Consider the following 19852-nt stretch of genomic DNA (forward strand, 5'->3'; position numbering starts at 1 on the left):
CAAATGGGATACAAGCGCTCTAGTCTTATTGTTTTTCTATCGGTGGACATCAGAGGATTTTACTGAATATAATAATACTGTCCCCCTACATTGTAATTACAAATAATTGTGGTAAGATGGCTTGTGAAATCCTCAAAAAACAGGAAATTTAAATGACCACACCAACCCATCTAATGGATGAGACCCACTCATCCTACTGATCTTCTAGAAGTCAGCTATTTTGCATGGGGCAGAGATGACCTGATTTCTATCCTAACAGAGACAAAACAATGCAGAGCATTGTTATTTCAATCTAGTTCTAACAAATCCTTTGTTGGACGGGACTCTTAAGGAGAACAGTCAAATGTCAACTCAGGGTGTGCAGAGAGAGAAAAAGAGTGTGGATTAGTGTGAAGAAACCTGAACTTCCTGAGAAGACCACATTGAGGGGTCATGGTTGAACTTAGGCCGTGATAGATGGTAATAGACAGATGTTTTATTCTTATCGTTCATGATCTGCCATTTTTGTTGTTGTTGTGACTTTTCAACCTAATGACATAACCTCTGTGCCTTCCTAATAGCAGTTTTCTCTTGCTGCAAAATTACCATTTATCATCATGTTAACTCAGATCTTTGCAATTAGCACCGTTCTAACTGCAGGTAAAGGCCACTAAGATTCTATATATTTTTTAAAGACATTAGTTTCCAAAAATATATGAATAACATTCATGCATTTTGAAATGTCATCCTTAAGATGTGTTTACCTTCACTGCAGCACTGGAGAGTGAGTGTCCTCTCTTATTATGTAAATATAATTGAATGTGCCATTCAAGATAGAGGGTTCCATAAGACTTAGCTGTCAGCTCCTCTCAGGGCTGTCCTGTTACTTCCTCCTGGTCAGTCTGCAGGACAGCCTGGTTTGATGACGGAAACGTGACCAGCCAGGGGGACTCTGAGCTGTTCACAGACCTGAAAAGGAGGCACTGGGAGGGAGTGTGTGCCAGCCCCATTGACATGGAGGCCCAAACCGTGTCTGGCAGTAAGTTACTATACACCTTAATACCTTCTTCCACAGGTAACAGCTGACAATATTATACAGCAATCACACTCTCACTTAATATTAGCATACAGAAAGAGTAATGTGAACTTGAAATACAAATCTTGATGTGGGTCTGTGTAATATTATCTCAAAAGTCACACAAAAAATGTAGCAGCCTTAGCCAGGCGAATCATGTGTAAAACAACCTTTGAAACATTATGAGTTGGTCCATTGCAAGTACAGTGCCTCAGAGGGTTTTGCGTGTTTAAACTCAGAACAGATATAATCGGTGGTCATGTGAGGATTACAAAGTCATGTTCACCTTCTCAGGATCGTTCTGTACGGGTAAGGAGCCAAAAACATGACCCAGATGCATGAGAACTGCTGGACCAGAGGGTTCTGGCTGTCATTGACATTCACAGTGATACTTCCATTTTCCTGCATGTTGTAATAAGAATTTGCTAAATGGTTTTGCCATTGAATTAGAATGCCACAAGGGGAGGTATTACATAATATATTGTGTATGATGTCAGGCAGACTGTCTTGTTTTGGACAGAGTGTAGAACGCGCTGGTTTGACCACGATGACCCCACAGGTAATGGAGACTATGAGGGGCTGAGTGTGCTCCTCAGAATGTACCCCAGGGATATATGTCATTGTCCAATAGCCATTGACGCCCAGACAGTGTATGGAGACCCAGCCTCCGGCACTTCAGACCGCTAACTCTGCCGCAGTTAGGATGCCACCTATGGGTTTGCCGATGTAAATGCAGACCAGGGAAACAGACACTGCCAGGACTATATTGTTAGTTTTACATGCCTGACAGAGTTCTGCCAAGGTGTGTCCACTTCTGTGTCCTCAACATCCTGAACAGACCTCATGTGCATAGCAAACACATACTTGACTTAGACCTGCTTTAACACTTTCACATCTGTGACAACATCAAAATCCCAATTACTGTATGGCCCCACTTCTGAAGACTTAAAGATACTGTTTTGAAAACAAAGTTGTTTTCTATAAATATACACTGGTGTTGATGATAGCAACTGTCCCTAAGGTCAGGTTACTTTATAGTTTCACCAGTATCTCAGGAATGAAAGACCAGGTGGCTGAGCGCTGATGGCCCATCTAAAGAGGGCGATGTGGAGTCCATTCCCCAGCTGCTGAAGACCTTCCCTGGACAGGTGTGTCAGAATCCCGTCAGTCTTTAGGCCCAGGCCACCTATGGCATCTCTGCTAAGCACACTGGCGAACCTTCCTCTTGTAAGTACAGTAAAGGTGTGTACACTAGATAGTAATCAGCCCCAGACTGTTACCTAGTGTAATCACACAGAGATATACTTCATATCTGGCAGTGCAATATGTATTAGTTCAATTGGGTAATAACAGAGGGGCATACGGTCCTTTCTTAAAGAAATGTGTCTATTTTGATGTCCCTTAGCTATAATGTGGAATTTGGGTTTGTCTGAATCAACTCTGCTCAGAGAACTGGACAGTGCCAGGACCATCGTGTGACGCTGACCTGTCCCTCAGAGTTTTGCCAAGGTGCTGTAGCATCTCACAAACATGCACACATGGAGAAATGGGTTTGTATGCTGTAGTCTTACATACGAGTTATGCCTGACATAGCATATTGCAAAACATGCATTCATAAGACTAAAACAATTTTCTAAGGAACATTTAAAAGTAGTTTCTGTCATTAAACATCTCCAGATCACCACAAAGCCCCTCTGAAATATTGGCTACAATTCCTCCACACCATATGTATTTAGTGTATGGGGGATGGCCACATTTTTGTGACAGGATGCCTAACCACCTGGCTTGTCCTGGACGAACCGTCTCGGAGGGGGGATTACGAATCCCTTCTCCAGCTGCAGTTGTTGTACACATTTACATTACATTTACATGACGGTCTTATCCAGAGCGACATACAGTAAGTACAGGGACATTCCGCCCGAGGTAGGGTGAAGAGCCCTGGCCAAGGACACAACGTCATTTGGCTCAGCCAGGAATCAAACCAGCAACCTTCTGAATAACAGCCGGATTCCCTAACCGCTCAGCCATCTGAGCGGTGTACCCTTAAGAGGTGTGTCCGCAGCCCCTGGCCATCGAGGTCCTGACCGTGTCGGGTGCCCCTGCCCTGCAGAGCGGGGACGTACTACAAGTGTAAGTCCAACATGGCTGAGTTCCATGTTCACTGACAATCTCTACTCCCCAGAAATGCTGGCACCCCAGACAGAGAAACAGCTCAAAATATGTGTAGAAATAAGTGTCAGAAATAACATAATGGTTTGGAGTCAAATATCTGCTAAATGAATACTTAATCATCTGTTTCTTTCAGGTATGACGCTACCTATGGGTTTGCCTGTGTCAATGCGGAGCAGCCAGGAGGCAGACGCTGTCAAGACTACAAGGTCCGCTTTACCTGTCCTCTTAACTTCTGTTCAGTAAACAACACGTCAACATAAGGCCTGTTTATGCATCGAAGCACACATTTATTCAGAATTCCCTGTGGTTAGTTTGTACATAAAGGATCTAAATGTACCTGGACCCTAGATTTGTGAAGTGAAAAACATTTACTAGATTTTGTGTCCAGTTCGATACATTCAACTTTCTGTGTTTAATGTATGATTTGTATGTTTGAATTCATTAATAAAGGAAACAGAAATTCACAAGGCCCCTTTGGTAGACGAGGCCCATGGCAATGTGTTGCCTACCTACATGTATGTCCTGTTGACTAGGATAGTTAGACCTCAATGATTTATGTACAAATCATCTATTTCAAGTGATTGGTTATAACTGTGTTGGTCTAGCCTTCACTATTTAAAATACAACACTTATGTTAGTGATTTTCCTATTTAGCCGAATACAGGCTGAAAAACTGCTCTTTTCTAAGGATCTCAACTTCACAAAGAGGTTAACAAAGACCTTGCTGGGTCTTGGCTAGCTTTCTTAGATTTATTTTATAAATTAACTCTGAATCATGAATAACTCTGTATTAATTATATTAGCCTTCAGCATAAGCATACAATGTGCTGCAGCAATGTTTTCCTAGACAACTGCAGTTTGGAAAACAAACATTAAGTTGTTTATTTAAAAAGGGTTGCTTCAACAAGCTTAAAGACTCTTTACATTTGGTAATTTGTCTCTACCATTACAGAATAATAATAATACATCTAACACTACCAACAATTTCACCCAAGTGACAGTTTGCCGAGACATAGTATATTTATTTTTACAGTAGTAAAAGTGATGGGTTTGAATCACTCCTTTGCAGAATAGAGGTGCTTTGCGATGTAAGAGGTGGAACTATGGTCTGCAATGCCCATATTTGGTTGAAGATGTAACATTTGCATAGAACAATGAATGCAAATGTCAAAACAATCTGACACTATTAACAGTTTCACCCAGGTCCCTAACTGAGCAGTTCGTCGGTTTGAATAATTTAAATGCAAATGTTACGTTCATATCAATCTGCAGCAATTATGCAGCAGTTTTGAGTGTATTTTACTTACTATTATACTTAACTCTCATAATTTACATCCTCTTCAAAAAAAATGCGATTACCTCGAACATTCGTCAGAGCGTCATTTCCGGTGGAATGTTCCAGTCAGCGGATCTATCCCAGGCTTTAAAAAGCGAAGCGGTGAATCGTTTTGGCATTCAACTGACCAATTGACTGACAAGTAACCAAAACAAAAGCGAATTGGTACATTGTACATTAATTTTAAAAAGTTAAATTAAAAGAAGGAGTGGCATATACACTTTGTTTGTTGCAAAGTTGCAATCTAGAACTTTCAATCATTCACACAATTCAGCATCACTTAACAGTTCCTTCAAGGTAAGTCACTCAAGGTTGATATTTACTATGCCTATAATAAGACGGAAAATCACAATTTGTCGTGCTAACGTGATCATTCCTATTGTGATATTTGTTTTGCATCCACTTGAGAAAAAAACCACATGTGACGCACTTAAAATATTTTTTATTTTCTTATGTAAAATGGTCTTACATCGTCACAATGTTAGTCTGTGGATTTGCTCCAACAATTGGCAATGCTATATGACAATGTGGAAGTTGTGGGTGTCTCATTTAGGCTGTTAAAGTCTGACATCCAGTGCGTAGTCGCGTATGACTCCGAAGGAATTGATAGTGCGCATTTGATGAACCGTAAATTCGCCATTCACATAATAAACACAGATTCATCTTACATTGGATGTTTTGATGGGTTATAAGTGGGTTATTAGTGATGACAACTAGTGAGTGAAAGCATTTAAATTATAATATTCAAAATCCCAGTATGGTGGACATACTATACTGCATTTATGATAATTCCAAAACATTTTTGAAATTCAGTTAAATCGATTGTAACGATAAATGTTTAATTTAAGTGAAACTAAAATAAAGCAATCATTGGTTGTGTTTCAGGTTTTGGTGCTGTGGATAGACCCAAGACAATCATGATAATGCTGACTCCCTCTTCTGGTAGGTCCTGCTTACTTCTGTCCCTGTATCTGATGCTGAGAAAAGCTCACACACAACGGTGGCTTATCAGAGTCATATTCTATTTGTGTTGTCTGGGCTGTGCATCACAGTTTAGGAGGTAGGGGTGGGGGACAATCCAGAAGTTTCAGACAAAGCCAACCATTAGGATTTATTTAAGTAGCAGTTATGAAGTAGGGAATGGGAAACATGTGTTGAGGACAGCTCTGAGTCACTAGCATCATAAGTTACTAATAGACAACCTTGTTGTAAAACACACATACATATATTCAATCACTAATCCCCCCCAAAATATATAACTGGTTATCAGCCATCATGTGTAATAGATGTTTTATTCTGATGTTTCTTCAAATGTTGTCATCATAGTAACTTTCACACCACTTCCTGCTCCCAATTCCACCCCCAAAAAGAATGAAGTCAGAAACTGAACACAGTCCTGCATTCAGTCTGCTCTGATAGTAACGGTCCAAAGTCCACTACCCATAACTTTGCAGTTGTGAAATGTTTTTTTTTTTTTTATCTTCAAGACTGTTACAATGTAATAGTGTTACACAAGCAGGGTTCCAATCATGCATCACTCTCAGTGCGCAGTAGTCTAGAGAATGAGACAGGCTTAGAGATGGGATCATGAGGAGTCAGGATTCCTCCCTCACCTGTCTTTGTTGTGTAGTAAGACAGGATTGCCTGGAGCAATAGATTGTTTAGGATTATTTCTGCCACACCACTGTTAGTGTTTAATATAAATCTTTGAAAGTCAATGATTTAATCTTAGTATTTTAAAATGTTTTGATCGCAAACTACAGACAGCTCCGTCTTGGTCTTGCTGAGGCTCTTGTCTCCCACAGTCCGCATCATTGAAAGCTACGACATGAGATTTCTTTGCGCTTGGTTATTTAGCAAAATGATTTATCATGGGAACAGTGCACTTTCCCCAAATCATTGAAATATTCCATTCAGCTGACATCTGGGTAAATTCTGCCTCCAAAATATCAATTTGTGTCCACCATTTGTAATGTGACAATAGAGGTTAGACAGTAAGGCAGTGGCTCTGTGTTTCTAAACACAGTCAAGGTTGAGAACAGAATGAGATAATCGCATGTTTTTTTTAAGAGATTGTTTAGGTTAGCTTGTCAAAGTCCAGGTCATAGTTTATGTAAAATGTAAATCAAGAATTAACAGCATGCTATCTAGTAAAGTATATCAATAAGTTATTGTTGGCTTTGTGCTGTGTCTCATACACTGTTTTCTTTCAGATGAAGAGTCTCTTGAACTCGCCTGGCTTTGGATTCACAGGAAGTTCAGTGTGCAAAACAGAATAGTAGGAACATGACTTTAACCCTTTTCACACATAGGTGTTAGTGAGTTAAAAAGGGGTTACTATTGTAGAATTGGAGAACAGATTTAAATGTTATCTTTGATGTATGTGTCTGTTGTTTTCTGAGACACTGTGACACTGTTGGTTACTTTAATTGTATTTTATACTTATACATTTTACACTTACTAGAGGAGACACAAAACACAAACAAGACTTTATTTCTCATCTTTGGAAGCCCTTACAGGTTTACGGTTTGCAGGGGCTTTGATGAGACACTCAATCTTGCTGAGTAAGATGCCCTATGAAGCTATGAGGCCTTGGTTCTATGGCACAGATATCCAAACTCTATCTCAATCAATATGATATGTCGAATTGTTATTCTCTTACGGATATTAGTTACTCTTTTATTACAGGAATGTAATTAGGATGTAGTTGCATGAAACATCACTTAACAATTCACACTGAACAAGCATGCCAAGACAGTTCTGAAAAATATTGGTTATAGTTCAGAAATTGAGTATCTGTGTTGTAAAGGAGGATGGTAGAGTAAGTCTCATTTATTATTTTCAACAACAAGACATGATGGTTGCTGTCACGTCCCTCATTTCTATTACAGGCCAATGGGTTAAGTCAGCCCAAAGGCCAGATGGTTCAACAGCCTAGTAGTTTACGGCATGACACTGTCTGCTTGTGTTAGACAAACAATACCCATATTCAATGTTGAAAGTTAAGTTTTTCCTGTAGATAATTAATTTGTTGCCTATGGTTGACCCTTGATGAATGCACATTTGATCAATACACATTGATTTAAAGCACACCATTTAGATATATATGTCCAAATATACAGCATCCATAGAACTGTATAAATACACATCTGTATCCGTTACTGTTTGGTCCATTTCAAAGGTCATGATAACTGAATTGAATCATGCCAGGGTCGACCGTTATCCATTACTCATGACTTATAGTAACAAATGTATATTAAATTGCCCAGTTTTAATCGGATACTTGGATCATAAGCTTTTTCGTAAGGTGGGTCCACAAGTACACTGGTTGGTAAGTGTTGCTACTTTTTATCAGCTAAATGAACCAATTTGGTTGCTTAGCATTTTACTCTTATATATACACTGAATGCAGCAGTTACTGTAAAAAGTAGGGCTTCTATTTCATTTTGTCTGTCTTTCACTTGCTTTGCTGTTCATATCACTTAAGCATCTTGAGAAGACACATACATAGCAATGGTAACTCCGGCACAGTCAGCTGAAGAAGTCAGTGAAGCTGCAGATGACCAGCTCCAGTTCGGCCCTCAGATCCTAGGCCTAGTGTTTCTGCAAACCACCTCAGACCAGCAGGTTAGAAGACCACCATAGACCACTACCTAATAGCTCCCGTCGTCTGGTCTCAGGTTTTTCCCAGCGTGTCAACAAGCTCTTCCTGACTGAGCGGGCCAGAGGGATCAAGATCAAGGAGTTTGCTCGTAAAAATGCAGCCAATGCTCTTTCGGTGATGAACATGCTTATGGGCATGAGCTCTATCCTTTGCAGTTTGAATGGGTGAGTGAACTCAATCACATGCATGTAGGCGCAAGTAGTTGCAAATCCCATTTTTGCATAGTTGTAGTTGTGTGTCCTGCAGATGGCTGATTTGTTGCATTCATTCAAGCCAATACATTTTTGCGGTATATTGCAAGTTGACATACAGTACACAGACATTCTACCAAAAAGATCGATTAGGTCGAGGAAAAAAGGGATAATGCTCGATTTTAACTTTTGAACCCCACTCCTCAGCCATCAAATCGTGTCCTTAGTATATCACAGTTCAAATTCAGTAGACCATGTAGGAATTTGTTATGAAAACGTTTTTTTTTCTCTGAATGCTGACAGTAAATGATTTGCCACAAGCACAAACATTGCCTTTGTTTTTTCCAGCCACCATTACGCTGCATGTTGGCTGGTTCTGATTGGCTACCTGCTGGATTTGGCAGACGGAGCCGTTGCCAGGCGACTAGATGCATGTTCTGCCCTGGGTGAGTGTGTCAGAGCCCCCAGACAAACTAATGATAGTACTGCAAACTGCTCAATACTAACTCCAGCTGTGGAGTGGTCAGATGGACTGTGTGTGTGTGTGTATATACTTATATATGCATTTTTGTGTGTGTATATATGTATATATGCATTTTATTATGTATGTATGTATGTATGTATGTATGTGTATATATATATATATATATATATATATATATATATATATATATATATATATATATATATATATATATATATATATATATATATATATATATTGAAGAAGTCCCTTATGTACCATATTGCTGTGGAAGTACCAATGAACTCGGTTGCCAAATAAAAGTTCAAGACAAAATCAAAGTATTTATTACAGATCTGTAAGGTGCAGGTGTCTGATACACTCAAACTGAGCTTCTCTAAAGACTGGACAAACAATACAGGACTGAAGGGCAGTTAAATAGCATCACAATATGGGAGGTGCTTCTCTCACTAGAAACATAAGGGGGGGATAATCAACATAACCTTCGCTAGCACAAGGAGAAGACAACGCATTTAAGGTGCTAGCTCCTAGAAAATGGCTTTGACCTTCCTCCTATTTTCCTTGTTTAAAGTTGCATGGTATTATACACTTTGGTAACATTTTGACCTTTTTCCTACACTAGTGTCACAGAAATGTCCTAGTCAAATGTTACAAAGAACTAACTTATGGCTATGCAGCCATAAGCAAGCTTTAGCAGACAGCATAATGACATCAATGTTCATCAATGACAAGCAACATAATTCACAGATGGGCACATTTCTCTCCTAAATGAATTAATATAACAGGGTGTAGATCCAACATTGTTTATTATATTCAGAACATTCAAAACAGTATACAAGTAATATAGTAATAATTATTTACTTTATTCTCATTTGTTACTTGTTCTGTGGTTAATGACAGACCTCTTCACTATACATATGTATGTATAGTATATACATATATGTATATACATACAGTATATACTATATACAAACTTGTACGATATAAAGAATAATGTAAAAAGTGCTTCCTCTGAGGGCCTTGCATGGACCAGGTTTGTGATCATGTGGAAAATGTATACCTACAGTATATAGTATACAACACAGAAGGTGTGGTACAGTATACAACACAGAACTCTATATACTGTACAACACAGAATGAGTGCATGAAGCAGATACGGAAAATGTGTGCCACCAAAGCATGTTTTCAAAAAGACATCCTCGACAGAAGAAAGGCACAGGTGGCACTATCTGTACGTGCAGAAAGTCCATCAAGCTCAGCTGCCTGAAATAGCTTTTAGGTTCCCCCACAATGCCTTGTCACCCGGATGCTTCAGGGCTTTGTGCTCCGACAGGGTTTTTCTGCATGACTTTGCAGGTGGAGGGTGTTGTACCCCCTCGTTTTTGTCAATTGTGAACACTTTCTGATTAAGCATTCTAATTCCAGGGATCAGGCTCCAATTGTCTGTTTTATCCTGATGCTCTGGGGTCCCAGCATATCTGACATTTCTAAAATTGTTGACCCTGAGCGGTGGAATTCCATCTTGTTCATTTGAGCTGTGGTCAGAATGGCCTCATGCTCATGACTGGCTGAAAACATGCTCCCTTTTCTAGGGAGATAAAGAGAACACAGCTATTTGGAATGTTGTTTACAGGGGAAACTGTCAACCTGTTAAGCTGACACAGAAATGTTTTACTGCAGACATCCCATTTAGGTGTAAGCTCACACATACCCACCCACAAACACAACATCATATGTGACTGGGAAGCTTCTTTAACACCACTATCATGTAACACTCATGACAGCTGTGAAATACCATTAAATACATTAAATTACGCCCCCCAAAAATTGGAGCATGACATTGGATGAATTTGCCTAAATCAGTCTGACCAAAGGTCACCAGTTTGTACAACAGTACCCTGAAGATTAATCCTGAAAATCTTGGTTGAGACTATGGCTGGCTGCAAGTATATAGCGGAAAAGGCCTCGCCACACCCCAGAATATGTTGAAAGGACCAGCACGTCTCTGTGCCACTATTCTCTCGGTGTTCTTCCTCAGAGTGTCCAGGTAGAATGCAATTCAACTAGAATTCATTCGTATTGGGAATGCAGTTCAGGTAAAGGATAGCTACCCCATGGCCCACTAGATATGCAGTTTCACATGCTAAAACCTTACAGCAGTATTCAAATTGTTTATTCCACAGTCCATGGATAAGATCTCACCTGTAAGGGAAAAGTGTTTGGAAACAAGTGGAAGTAAATTTGCATACATAGAGTTGTTTCTTTCTGGACTTCAGAAATGAATCAGTGACCAGGCGACAAGCACGTTCTGAGAGGGATGTGTTTGGGACATGTGGGTGGAGCACTTGCCATTTCTCTACAATCTTGGGCCTGAAGTCATCATACTAGAGAATTTTTATGACTGTTGAACTGCAAACTGGGTCAAAAATGTGTAATTTTGTCCAACATAGGAATACTAAACAAACATAAAAAAGATCATACAAATGGTTCACTTGAATGTAAGTGTAGGCTGTATAGACTTCTTTCTATGCATGAAAATATGTCAATGATATAGGAGGAGTCAGGTGGCTGAGCGGTTAGGGAATCGGGCTAGTAGTCAGAAGATCGCCAGTTCAATTCCCGACTGAGCCAAATGACGTTGTGTCCTTGGGCAAGGCACTTTACCTTACTTGCCTCGGGGGAATGTCCCTGTACTTACTGTAAGTCACTCTGGATAAGAGCGTCTGCTAAATGTAAATGATATAGTTATACACTCATAATACATGTATATTCATGGAACATAAATGAATTTATATGAGCGTAAGAAAACAAAAGGAGAAGCTCTTGCAAATTGACTGTTTATCCATTGATTTGTTGTAACGTTAAAGCCTACAGGCATGTGCTAAACAAGGCAGGAGAAGCATAAATGCAGTTGATAAATATTTGGCTGTTTCAACAAGAAAAAAAAACAGAAGACTAATTCATGGAGGATAAGTGTTAAGGTTAGGAATAATAGATGTCAAATATTAACAGTGCATTTATTGTTTGGCTTACCCCCTGGCATCCTGCTTTTTTCTAAAGTTAAGTGTGTGGAGATCAGACTCGACCTCTAACGTTATTCTCATCTAACGTTATTCTCATCTAACGTTTTTCTCATCTAACGTTTTTCTCATCTAACGTTATTCTCATCTGACGTTATTCTCATCTAACGTTATTCTCATCTAACGTTATTTTCATCTGCAGGACATTCTGAATGAGATGGAATATGGGTTCAATCTCAGGTTTTGCTTTTGTACTTTTATAAAAATTCCTGAACAATTGGAAATGGCATCAAGAGCAAAATACTCAAGGCATTTTGCCTGCGTTCTGGCTCAAGACAACCACAGATATTCCTAGTCATAAGTATATAAAACTTGATTTGAATGTAATTCAGACCCACATTTTTCTATACTGTATAATCACTGTTTTTACCTGTTTGCTCAGGTGCTAAACTGGATGATTTTGCTGATTTCACCACGTTTGGCATTGCCACCTCATTGCTCCTGAGAACCCCTGCCCTGATGGACAACATCCTGTCTATGTGCTACGTCTTGTCTGTGTTTGTCCGCATCTGCTTCTTCAGCAGTGGTAAGATCAGGGAATACTGCATTTACGTATAGCTTTTGCTGTAAATACATAAAATAAGGTTTCCTAGCTGGAGATTCATTTAACAGCCCTTATTAAGCGTCCCTGTGTGTGTGTTGTGTGTGTGTGTACGTGTGTGTGTTTGTGTGTGTGGGGTGTGTGTGTTCATGTTGGTGTACAGGGATTCCCTTCATGTACCGCGGCCTGCCCTGTATCTACTCCTCTGCCATGTTGGCCTGCCTTTCCCTGCTGACTGGAGGGAACATGGCCGTGCTCAGACTAACAGCAATTCCCATGATTATCTTCATGGTCAGCCAGAACTTCTACCCTCATGACAGGGTGCTGGAATCCCAGGCCTGGAAGAAGGCCATCTATGCTGGAGGTAACTGGCACTGGCACCTGTGGTTTAGAAATATATGTTTATAACCAGATTGTTTCCTATGTTTGAAGTTACATTTTATAAATGAATGTTTCTGAAAGCCATGCATAAGAATATAAGATTCAAAGGGTTTTCTTATCTTGTTTTCTTTCTTTGTAGGGATTGTCATGGTTTTCTGCTCCTCCTTCCCCCCTGCCTGTGTCTACTACCTGCTGTGGTCAGTGTCCTACATTTTGTTTCCAACATCTCTGTGGAGCCACAAGGTGTAGGTGGATTGTGTGGACACATTCCAGACTCACAGTAGGCTCCCTCACGGCCCGTCCGGGTGAACTAAAGCTTCCAGACAGGCTGCCTACTGCCACGAAGGATCCAAACCGAATGCGCTCAGCTCACCCCAATAGCAGACCACTGCTGTATTTCACCTTGTTTGTTTTGAGGTGATGAGTAAAATCTGTATGAATTGATTAGTTAGTGAGAAGGATCATTAATACATTTTATTTTAATGTTTGTAAGCATTATTCACCTTAATGAAACGTTGATTTAGGAACTCTTTGGGGCTATATGGGTTACTACCGAATTTAAATTTGGTAAATGTTCATCAAAAACTGTATTTGTAATGAATGCGTACTGTTTTTAATTTTCATCCAATCTACACCTAATACTGTCATTGGGAGTCGGGCTGTGCCTAAACAGTCTACTGATTGTGGTTGATATTTTTTTTTCATAATGTTTTGTTTTATTTTTTTGGAGATTGGATTATGGTTTATTGGTTTGTGTCCAGTATTAGATTGCCATTGAGAAACCTACTCAAACCTGTATCCACAGCTAAAAATAGGCAAGTTTTCCAGTGTATCAGTGGCACTCTCACAAAACCTGGTCTTTCTCAAGAGAGCACAATGTTTATATGGGAACAAATACATTGTGTAGAACAGAACAGATCCTTGTTTTTGAAATGAAGGCAGTTCTGGACAGGACACGTCTGCTCTCCTGCACCTACAGTCACATGGTTTCAGAAACCTTTGTTTTTTCATGCTTTAATTGGCTGGCATTTCTTTTGACTCATTTATATCAATGTTGGAATTTGTAAGGTATGGTGAGCCGAATCTTATAACTGGACAACGTTTTTCATATAAAGTCCATATAAACAAAACTCTTACACAGTCATTCTAAATATGATATGATTTTGTGGGAAGATTTTAGATTGAGCTACTTTTGAGTATTTTCCAAAATTTGAAAGGTTTGTGTATCCCCTAAATATGGCATTGTAACTGGCATCTGGCATTGCACCATTAATTGAAACACTATCCCTATTTAGAAGGAAGAGCTTTCAAATCAGTCAGAACTATGGTTGGTATCTACGTGTGTTGGTAACATGCGGATGAGAACATGGGCATTGATGTTTGAGAGATGAATGTGAGTGATCACAGAGGAACTGACATGGACACCTGTCTCTCAGTATTCTCATCCACTCCATCTAAAACGTGGTCAGGTTTGAATCTAACGGTCTTCTTCTAACATTTATTTTGACTAACAATTGAGACTGGGGTTGGATGCATTTTCTGTCCATGATATCTTATTTTTGTCGGTGTGCACTTTGCTTCTGTTTTAAGAGACTTTGCACATTCCTTAAGAAATGTTTGTATGTCATATTCACATCCTAAGACCATTTTGTTTCAAGTGATGCAGTGTGGGCAGTTTACATCTGAATGGTAGAAGTGTAACAGTACATGACATCTAACCTTAACATCATCTTTGTCTGAGGAAATGATTGTTTTTGACCAATTTGGTTAAACAAACTTTCATCACTTCAGCATGAAGGGGCATGTTCAGAGTAATGATGGTACCTCCCTTCCACCTCTAGGTATTTAGATAGTTAATGAAACATTCTTTCAAGGAACTTGTGTTCTTCTTTTTCTAAGAATGTCTCTGGACCTGTGAGTTGTGGTGACAAACAGTATGGCTGTATCTGTGTCTGGCTTCACCTTTCCAGATAAAGGTTTGTTGACATCACATCCAGTGTAATGAGAAAAAACAGTTAAGTTTGGGCACTGACTAAAGGCCAGTTTTGCATATTGTACTAAAGCAATGCTTTCCAGAGTTTCTGCATCTGGTTCTTCTATTCCCCATCATAGCCACAGTAATGCATGCCTATTGTCGGTGTATTAGAAATGCAACAGAACTATACACACCCAATATCAAACACGTCTGAAGACCACCTGTATTTTTTATTCTGAATGTTTTGACATTAAAAAAGAGGTGAAACAATTGTGTACCATTGTGTGATTCCATTGTTTGAACTACATTGACTAAATTGATTTAGTCACTGTCGGAGAAATTAAGAATGTGATGTTTTATACTGAATAACACAGATGCTTAGTAGTTTGTCAGCAGATAACAGAGCCCCCCAAACTAGATTCTAGGCTGTCTTATCACCCTGGGGGAAGGGTGAGCATTTGTTCAGACTAGAAGATGTTGGGGGTTTGTTTGTTTTAAGGAGATGCTGTTTGACAAGGACTAAGATGGGGTGCAAGGTCTGGAGACCATTTGTTGACACTTATGTGAAGGAGCTTTTACGACATCAAGAGATCCTGTTGTGTTTCAATCAGGGTTGATGTCGTAAACCCGCACGCACTCTAACACGCACGCACACACGCGCGCCAGGTCTGCAAGGAGCCAATGAAGAAGAGCAATGGAACATTTGCATGCCTTTGTCTTAACCAATGACTGTAAAGAGCGGTTCTGCTTAAATAGCTAGCTAGCCCAACATGCTAGCAGACAAACTTTGTAGCACAATGGCGTGTGATGTTTTTGTCTCCTTGTGGGCCGGCCGCAAGCAATAAACTTTCTTAAACTTGTTCATTGACTGACTGTGCAATGCTTGATAGATTAATATTTCTGACAGTCACACTTAGTCAGTTTACAAGCATGTATCCGTTTACTACTGTAAAAATCATCACACTGCATGCTGCCAGGGGCTCGATACTCATGAGAAATTGCCTGCCTTCTTCCTGTACTCAAAGATGTCTAAGCCCTCTGTTGAGTGAAGGGCCTTGGTCCCAGCCAGGTAAGTGTAGGACTCGAGTAGTTTTATGATGGCAGAGAATGCAGGGCGGTCCTTGAAGTTCCACATCCAGCAGTACTTCATAAGGTCATACCTGAAATCCATTTTAACAGGATGTGTATAGAACTGGGACACTGCACATTTGGGCATGTGCTTTGTATTGTTGTAAAGTCTATCATGTACTTACAGAGGTACTCCACATGATTCTGGCCTTTTCATTCTGTAGTGTTTCTGGAGCTGAGGGAGCACGGCGAGAGGCTCCAGCTCAGCGAAGGGCGCAGAGCCTGTCAGAGGAGGAGAAATAACACAGCTCTGGTCATAGTCACGCAAATGCTGACTGTTGTGACTGACATGAGTTGGGGACGATACAGTACCCAAGGTGATCATTTCATACAGCAAAATTCCAAAGGACCATCTGAAGAGAAGCAGAAAAAAATGACAAAATGACAGATCAAAATGTGACAAAAAAGGAGGTTTATACTTTGTCTGATTAGCTTTATGTTTTTTAAGTCAATTTCTAGCTTCTAGTTCACATCCCAGCGTACACGTCACTCCTGTCGGTGGTGGGCAGCTTCAGAATCCTCTCAGGGGCTTGCCACTTCAGAGGCACCTTCTCTGCCTGCTGCTTTGTCATGGTGTCCTTCTGACGGCTGCTGAATGCCGAGCCCAACCCAGACACCCTCGCAGAGAGCCCTGGGCCAATAAGAATGTTTCTGGCAGCGACATCACCGTGAACCAGCCTATGCTCTGATAGCAGATAGTCCTAGAAGATGACATTGGGTGAGACATGTGGTTGTCCTAACTGTACTCTGCCACTGTATGTATTAGATCATCAATCCAAACGCCTCTATTGTAATCACCTACCAGGCCAGTTGCGACTTGTTTTGCGATCAGAAACACTGATTTCTCAGAGAAATGTTGCAAGCTATCCCCCGCTTCAGAATCCCTCTGGAGAGCATGATATGGTTAATTCCATATCAGACAGAAAAAACAGACACTATCTTTGTATCTGATCCAGTACATGTATCTCTCTTACGTTCCTAATCGCCCAGAGGAAGTGCAGCAGGTTTCCTGGACTGCATGCCTCCAGGACCATGTACATGGGCAGACGAAGCCGTTGGCAGAACAGCATCCGGACCACGTTGTCATGCTTACATACTGTGGCATGGAACCGGACCCACTCCACAAACTGTCTGGCTTCACCCTGGTTGGAACCATCTAGAGAGCATGATTTGAATTATAGATTTAGAAAAAAATATCCTCATTTGTGTCACGCCTTTGAGTGTCCAGACCTGAGAAAAGTCTGGAACTTGTAACTGCAACTGTATGTGAGTAAAAATTGAGTTCTGTAATGCACCTCTGAGTGTCTTCACCACCACAGGGGTGGAGATGGCTTCCCTCCTCAGGAACGCTCGACAGATGGGTCCATAGCGGCCAGACTGCCAGAACTCCAGCCCCTCTAGAGTACTATCTCCAGGGATCTCCCACAGACACACTGCATCCTGAGAACTCAGAGGAGGCCTCACCATTGTCCCGTTTATAGAAAGACATTCCTGATCTGTAAAACACACTAGTCCATCAGTTGGCATGTGGAAAGAATGTTTAATGTAAAGATAAATTCATTTGATCAAAAAACAACAGCAGGGGCATCTCTCTCGAGTGTGTTTCCTGGAGATATTTAAAACAATGATGACAACATTGTTACATTTCTTACTATTGACATCATGGCCAGGGCTGGAAGTCGGCCTACTGCCTGGTGAAGGTGTCTTCCGGAGGAGATTGATCAGGATCAGAACAACAACTCCAACAGTGCTGAGAGACAGCAGGGCTGGTATGACGATTACAGCCAGCAGACCTGAACTCTCTGCATCTAGAACAAACATGCAGAGTCAAGAGAAGAAAGATTCAACTCACTTTGATGTATTCAGGCACATGCTTACCAGGCTAAGAACACGCTACATACTGTGACTATAATTTCTTGAAATCAGGATATAGGCCCTAGTTACTATTTTGTCTCAAAGACTATATTAAAACTTACAGACTTACAGCAGAGAGGATCTGAGGTGTTATTGCATGAAGCCATCTGCACATCCATAGAAGACAGCTGCTGCGTCTCAGCATGTCTCACATAAAAAGGGAGAGGGAAGCTATCAGAGGATCATGCCACTGGATATCTGTAGATTTTATTGAACGGTGAAACATTTTTACAGCATGGAAAGTTAGGCCTTGTCTCACATTCAAGTATAAGCCTTAATTATAGTTCAAATTTGATCTGATGTGAAGGCTAAACTAACTTCGTAGAAGTTCCAATGCGTAATGCATTAAAGGTTGTCACCCTGGAAAAAACACCTGCTGACCTGTTAATGATTATCTAATTAATCTATTGAATCATCTTATATGCTCTTCAGGGTAGCCTACTTATCAACCACGGAAAAAAAGTTAAGGTAAACGGGTGTCCTTACCAGACAGATGTCACAAGTCAATAAAGAGTTTCAATATTTCTTTCAGTGACATCGAGCAATCAACTGCTTTGCAAAAATGTCTGGCTGAACGGGCGAGTGTGGAGGCTGTCAAGTTGACAGAGTAGTTAATCATTAACAACGGGGGACATTTGAAGTTTGTTAGGCTACATAACATTTCAAATGTCTTTTACTGTTTATTATTTTGAGACATTAGCCTACATTGTACATGCATATGACTCGCGTGTTATTGTTACCGGCTCCAGACCTAGGGGATATCTGGACCGGCAGCAAGTGACACACAGGCTGAACAGTACTGTGTATCTTGGATTAAACTGTGAAAACACGGAGACACACTAGAGTTATCGTCTTGCTCAGACCCACGCCAGTTTAATACTGCGTACATAATAATCTTGCAATGCAATATAGAACCAATATATCACATTATACATATTATCTTGAGAAAATGCAAACAATCAAATATACTTGAATATATAATAGCATAGTGTAGTACTGACACGTCACATATATGATACTTTGCATCTCTATATCTACATGTAGATACCTATACCCGCATATCATCCAAAAGTAAAACATATAAACATCCAAAAGAATTTAACATCAATGCATTTCCACACATGAAACAGGGATTTAACAACCACTAGTGTCTGTTCACCCACACAACCTTTATGCGCTATACAGGCTCATTTCACATGCGTAGTCTCACGCATGCGCAAGTTAACTTGCAGCAGCAAAATACATAAAAACGCAGAACATAACAGTGCAGAACAGCATCTGCTAATTATAACTCAATACTGTTGATCCGTTAAACATATTTTCAATACAGCATGTTACCAACATTTCAGTACTGTACTTAAGGTTAAACGTAGTTTATCATCAGTATTGGAACGGGTTAGCTAGCATACTATTAGCCAGTCAATGGCGATCCTCAACAATGTTAGACAATCTATTACTTATATCTACACAACTCACAACGCTACCAACACACTATTGAAGATCACATTGATATCATATTCATATTTTAATAGCCATAAACTAATTTGGAATATGGTTTATTATACCTGTGAAAACACGTAGACACACAAGAGTTATCGTCTTGCTCAGACCCACGCCAGTTTAATACTGCGTAGCAGGCTCGGAGGAAGCTATGGTCTCCCGTGATTCACCGGAGCGCTTCAGCGCCATCTAACGGCAGGGCGTGTACAAACACGCTATAATAGAAAATTAGAATAGTTTTATGAATAAAAAAAATAGGAGGGGGTGTCTGTTTAATGTAAACTAAATCTTAACCCGTTACATTATCATGGGGGATATAAAAGTGGAAAACAAGGCCAGTGAAATTTCTGTCTCAGGACAGCCACATGTTTTGACAGCACATGGAGGTATTTGACAAATTGGTCAGCGAGACTTCAATGCGCCAGTGTCCTT

The 19852-nt window shown here is 40.2% G+C and overlaps 3 protein-coding genes across 9 annotated transcripts; 2 read left to right on the top strand and 1 right to left on the bottom strand.

Annotated features, from left to right (window-relative positions):
• Nucleotides 1–596: 596 nt before the first annotated feature.
• muc5.7 (mucin5.7) lies at nt 597–3486 on the top strand. The gene is given in 10 exon segments (XM_084681391.1): nt 597–639; nt 881–1077; nt 1257–1298; nt 1300–1363; nt 1575–1856; nt 2102–2285; nt 2460–2563; nt 2822–2899; nt 3091–3184; nt 3360–3486. Coding segments are annotated over 10 exon segments (1215 nt in total).
• Nucleotides 3487–4616: 1130 nt separating this feature from the next.
• tmem269 (transmembrane protein 269) lies at nt 4617–15148 on the top strand. 2 transcript variants are annotated; one of them, XM_084679924.1, is made up of 8 exons: nt 4684–4859; nt 5448–5504; nt 6776–6840; nt 8243–8390; nt 8766–8863; nt 12364–12507; nt 12686–12886; nt 13043–15148. In XM_084679924.1, the coding sequence occupies exons 4-8, from the start codon at nt 8344–8346 to the stop codon at nt 13150–13152; spliced, it is 600 nt and encodes a 199-aa protein (XP_084536050.1). In that variant the 5' UTR covers nt 4684–4859; nt 5448–5504; nt 6776–6840; nt 8243–8343; the 3' UTR covers nt 13153–15148. The 2 variants fall into 2 exon arrangements, with proteins under 2 accessions (XP_084536049.1, XP_084536050.1); XM_084679923.1 differs by lacking the exon at nt 6776–6840 and having other exon boundaries at nt 4617–4859.
• LOC146251873 (tyrosine-protein kinase STYK1) lies at nt 15090–19528 on the bottom strand. Of its 6 annotated transcripts, none has more exons than XM_084679918.1 (9): nt 18407–19528; nt 17991–18118; nt 17659–17814; nt 17302–17502; nt 16981–17162; nt 16809–16892; nt 16490–16707; nt 16132–16359; nt 15090–16038 (listed from the first exon to the last, which is right to left on the bottom strand). In XM_084679918.1, the coding sequence occupies exons 2-9, from the start codon at nt 18037–18039 to the stop codon at nt 15867–15869; spliced, it is 1290 nt and encodes a 429-aa protein (XP_084536044.1). In that variant the 5' UTR covers nt 18040–18118; nt 18407–19528; the 3' UTR covers nt 15090–15866. The 6 variants fall into 6 exon arrangements, with proteins under 6 accessions (XP_084536044.1, XP_084536046.1, XP_084536045.1 ...); XM_084679920.1 differs by having other exon boundaries at nt 16132–16228; nt 16319–16359; nt 17991–19528; XM_084679919.1 differs by having other exon boundaries at nt 17991–18067; nt 19486–19503.
• Between the last annotated feature and the right edge of the window lie 324 nt (nt 19529–19852).

The sequence above is a fragment of the Hypomesus nipponensis genome, chromosome 18 (genome assembly GCF_054491055.1).
Source record: "Hypomesus nipponensis isolate SF chromosome 18, ASM5449105v1, whole genome shotgun sequence".
Lineage (NCBI taxonomy): Eukaryota > Metazoa > Chordata > Actinopteri > Osmeriformes > Osmeridae > Hypomesus > Hypomesus nipponensis.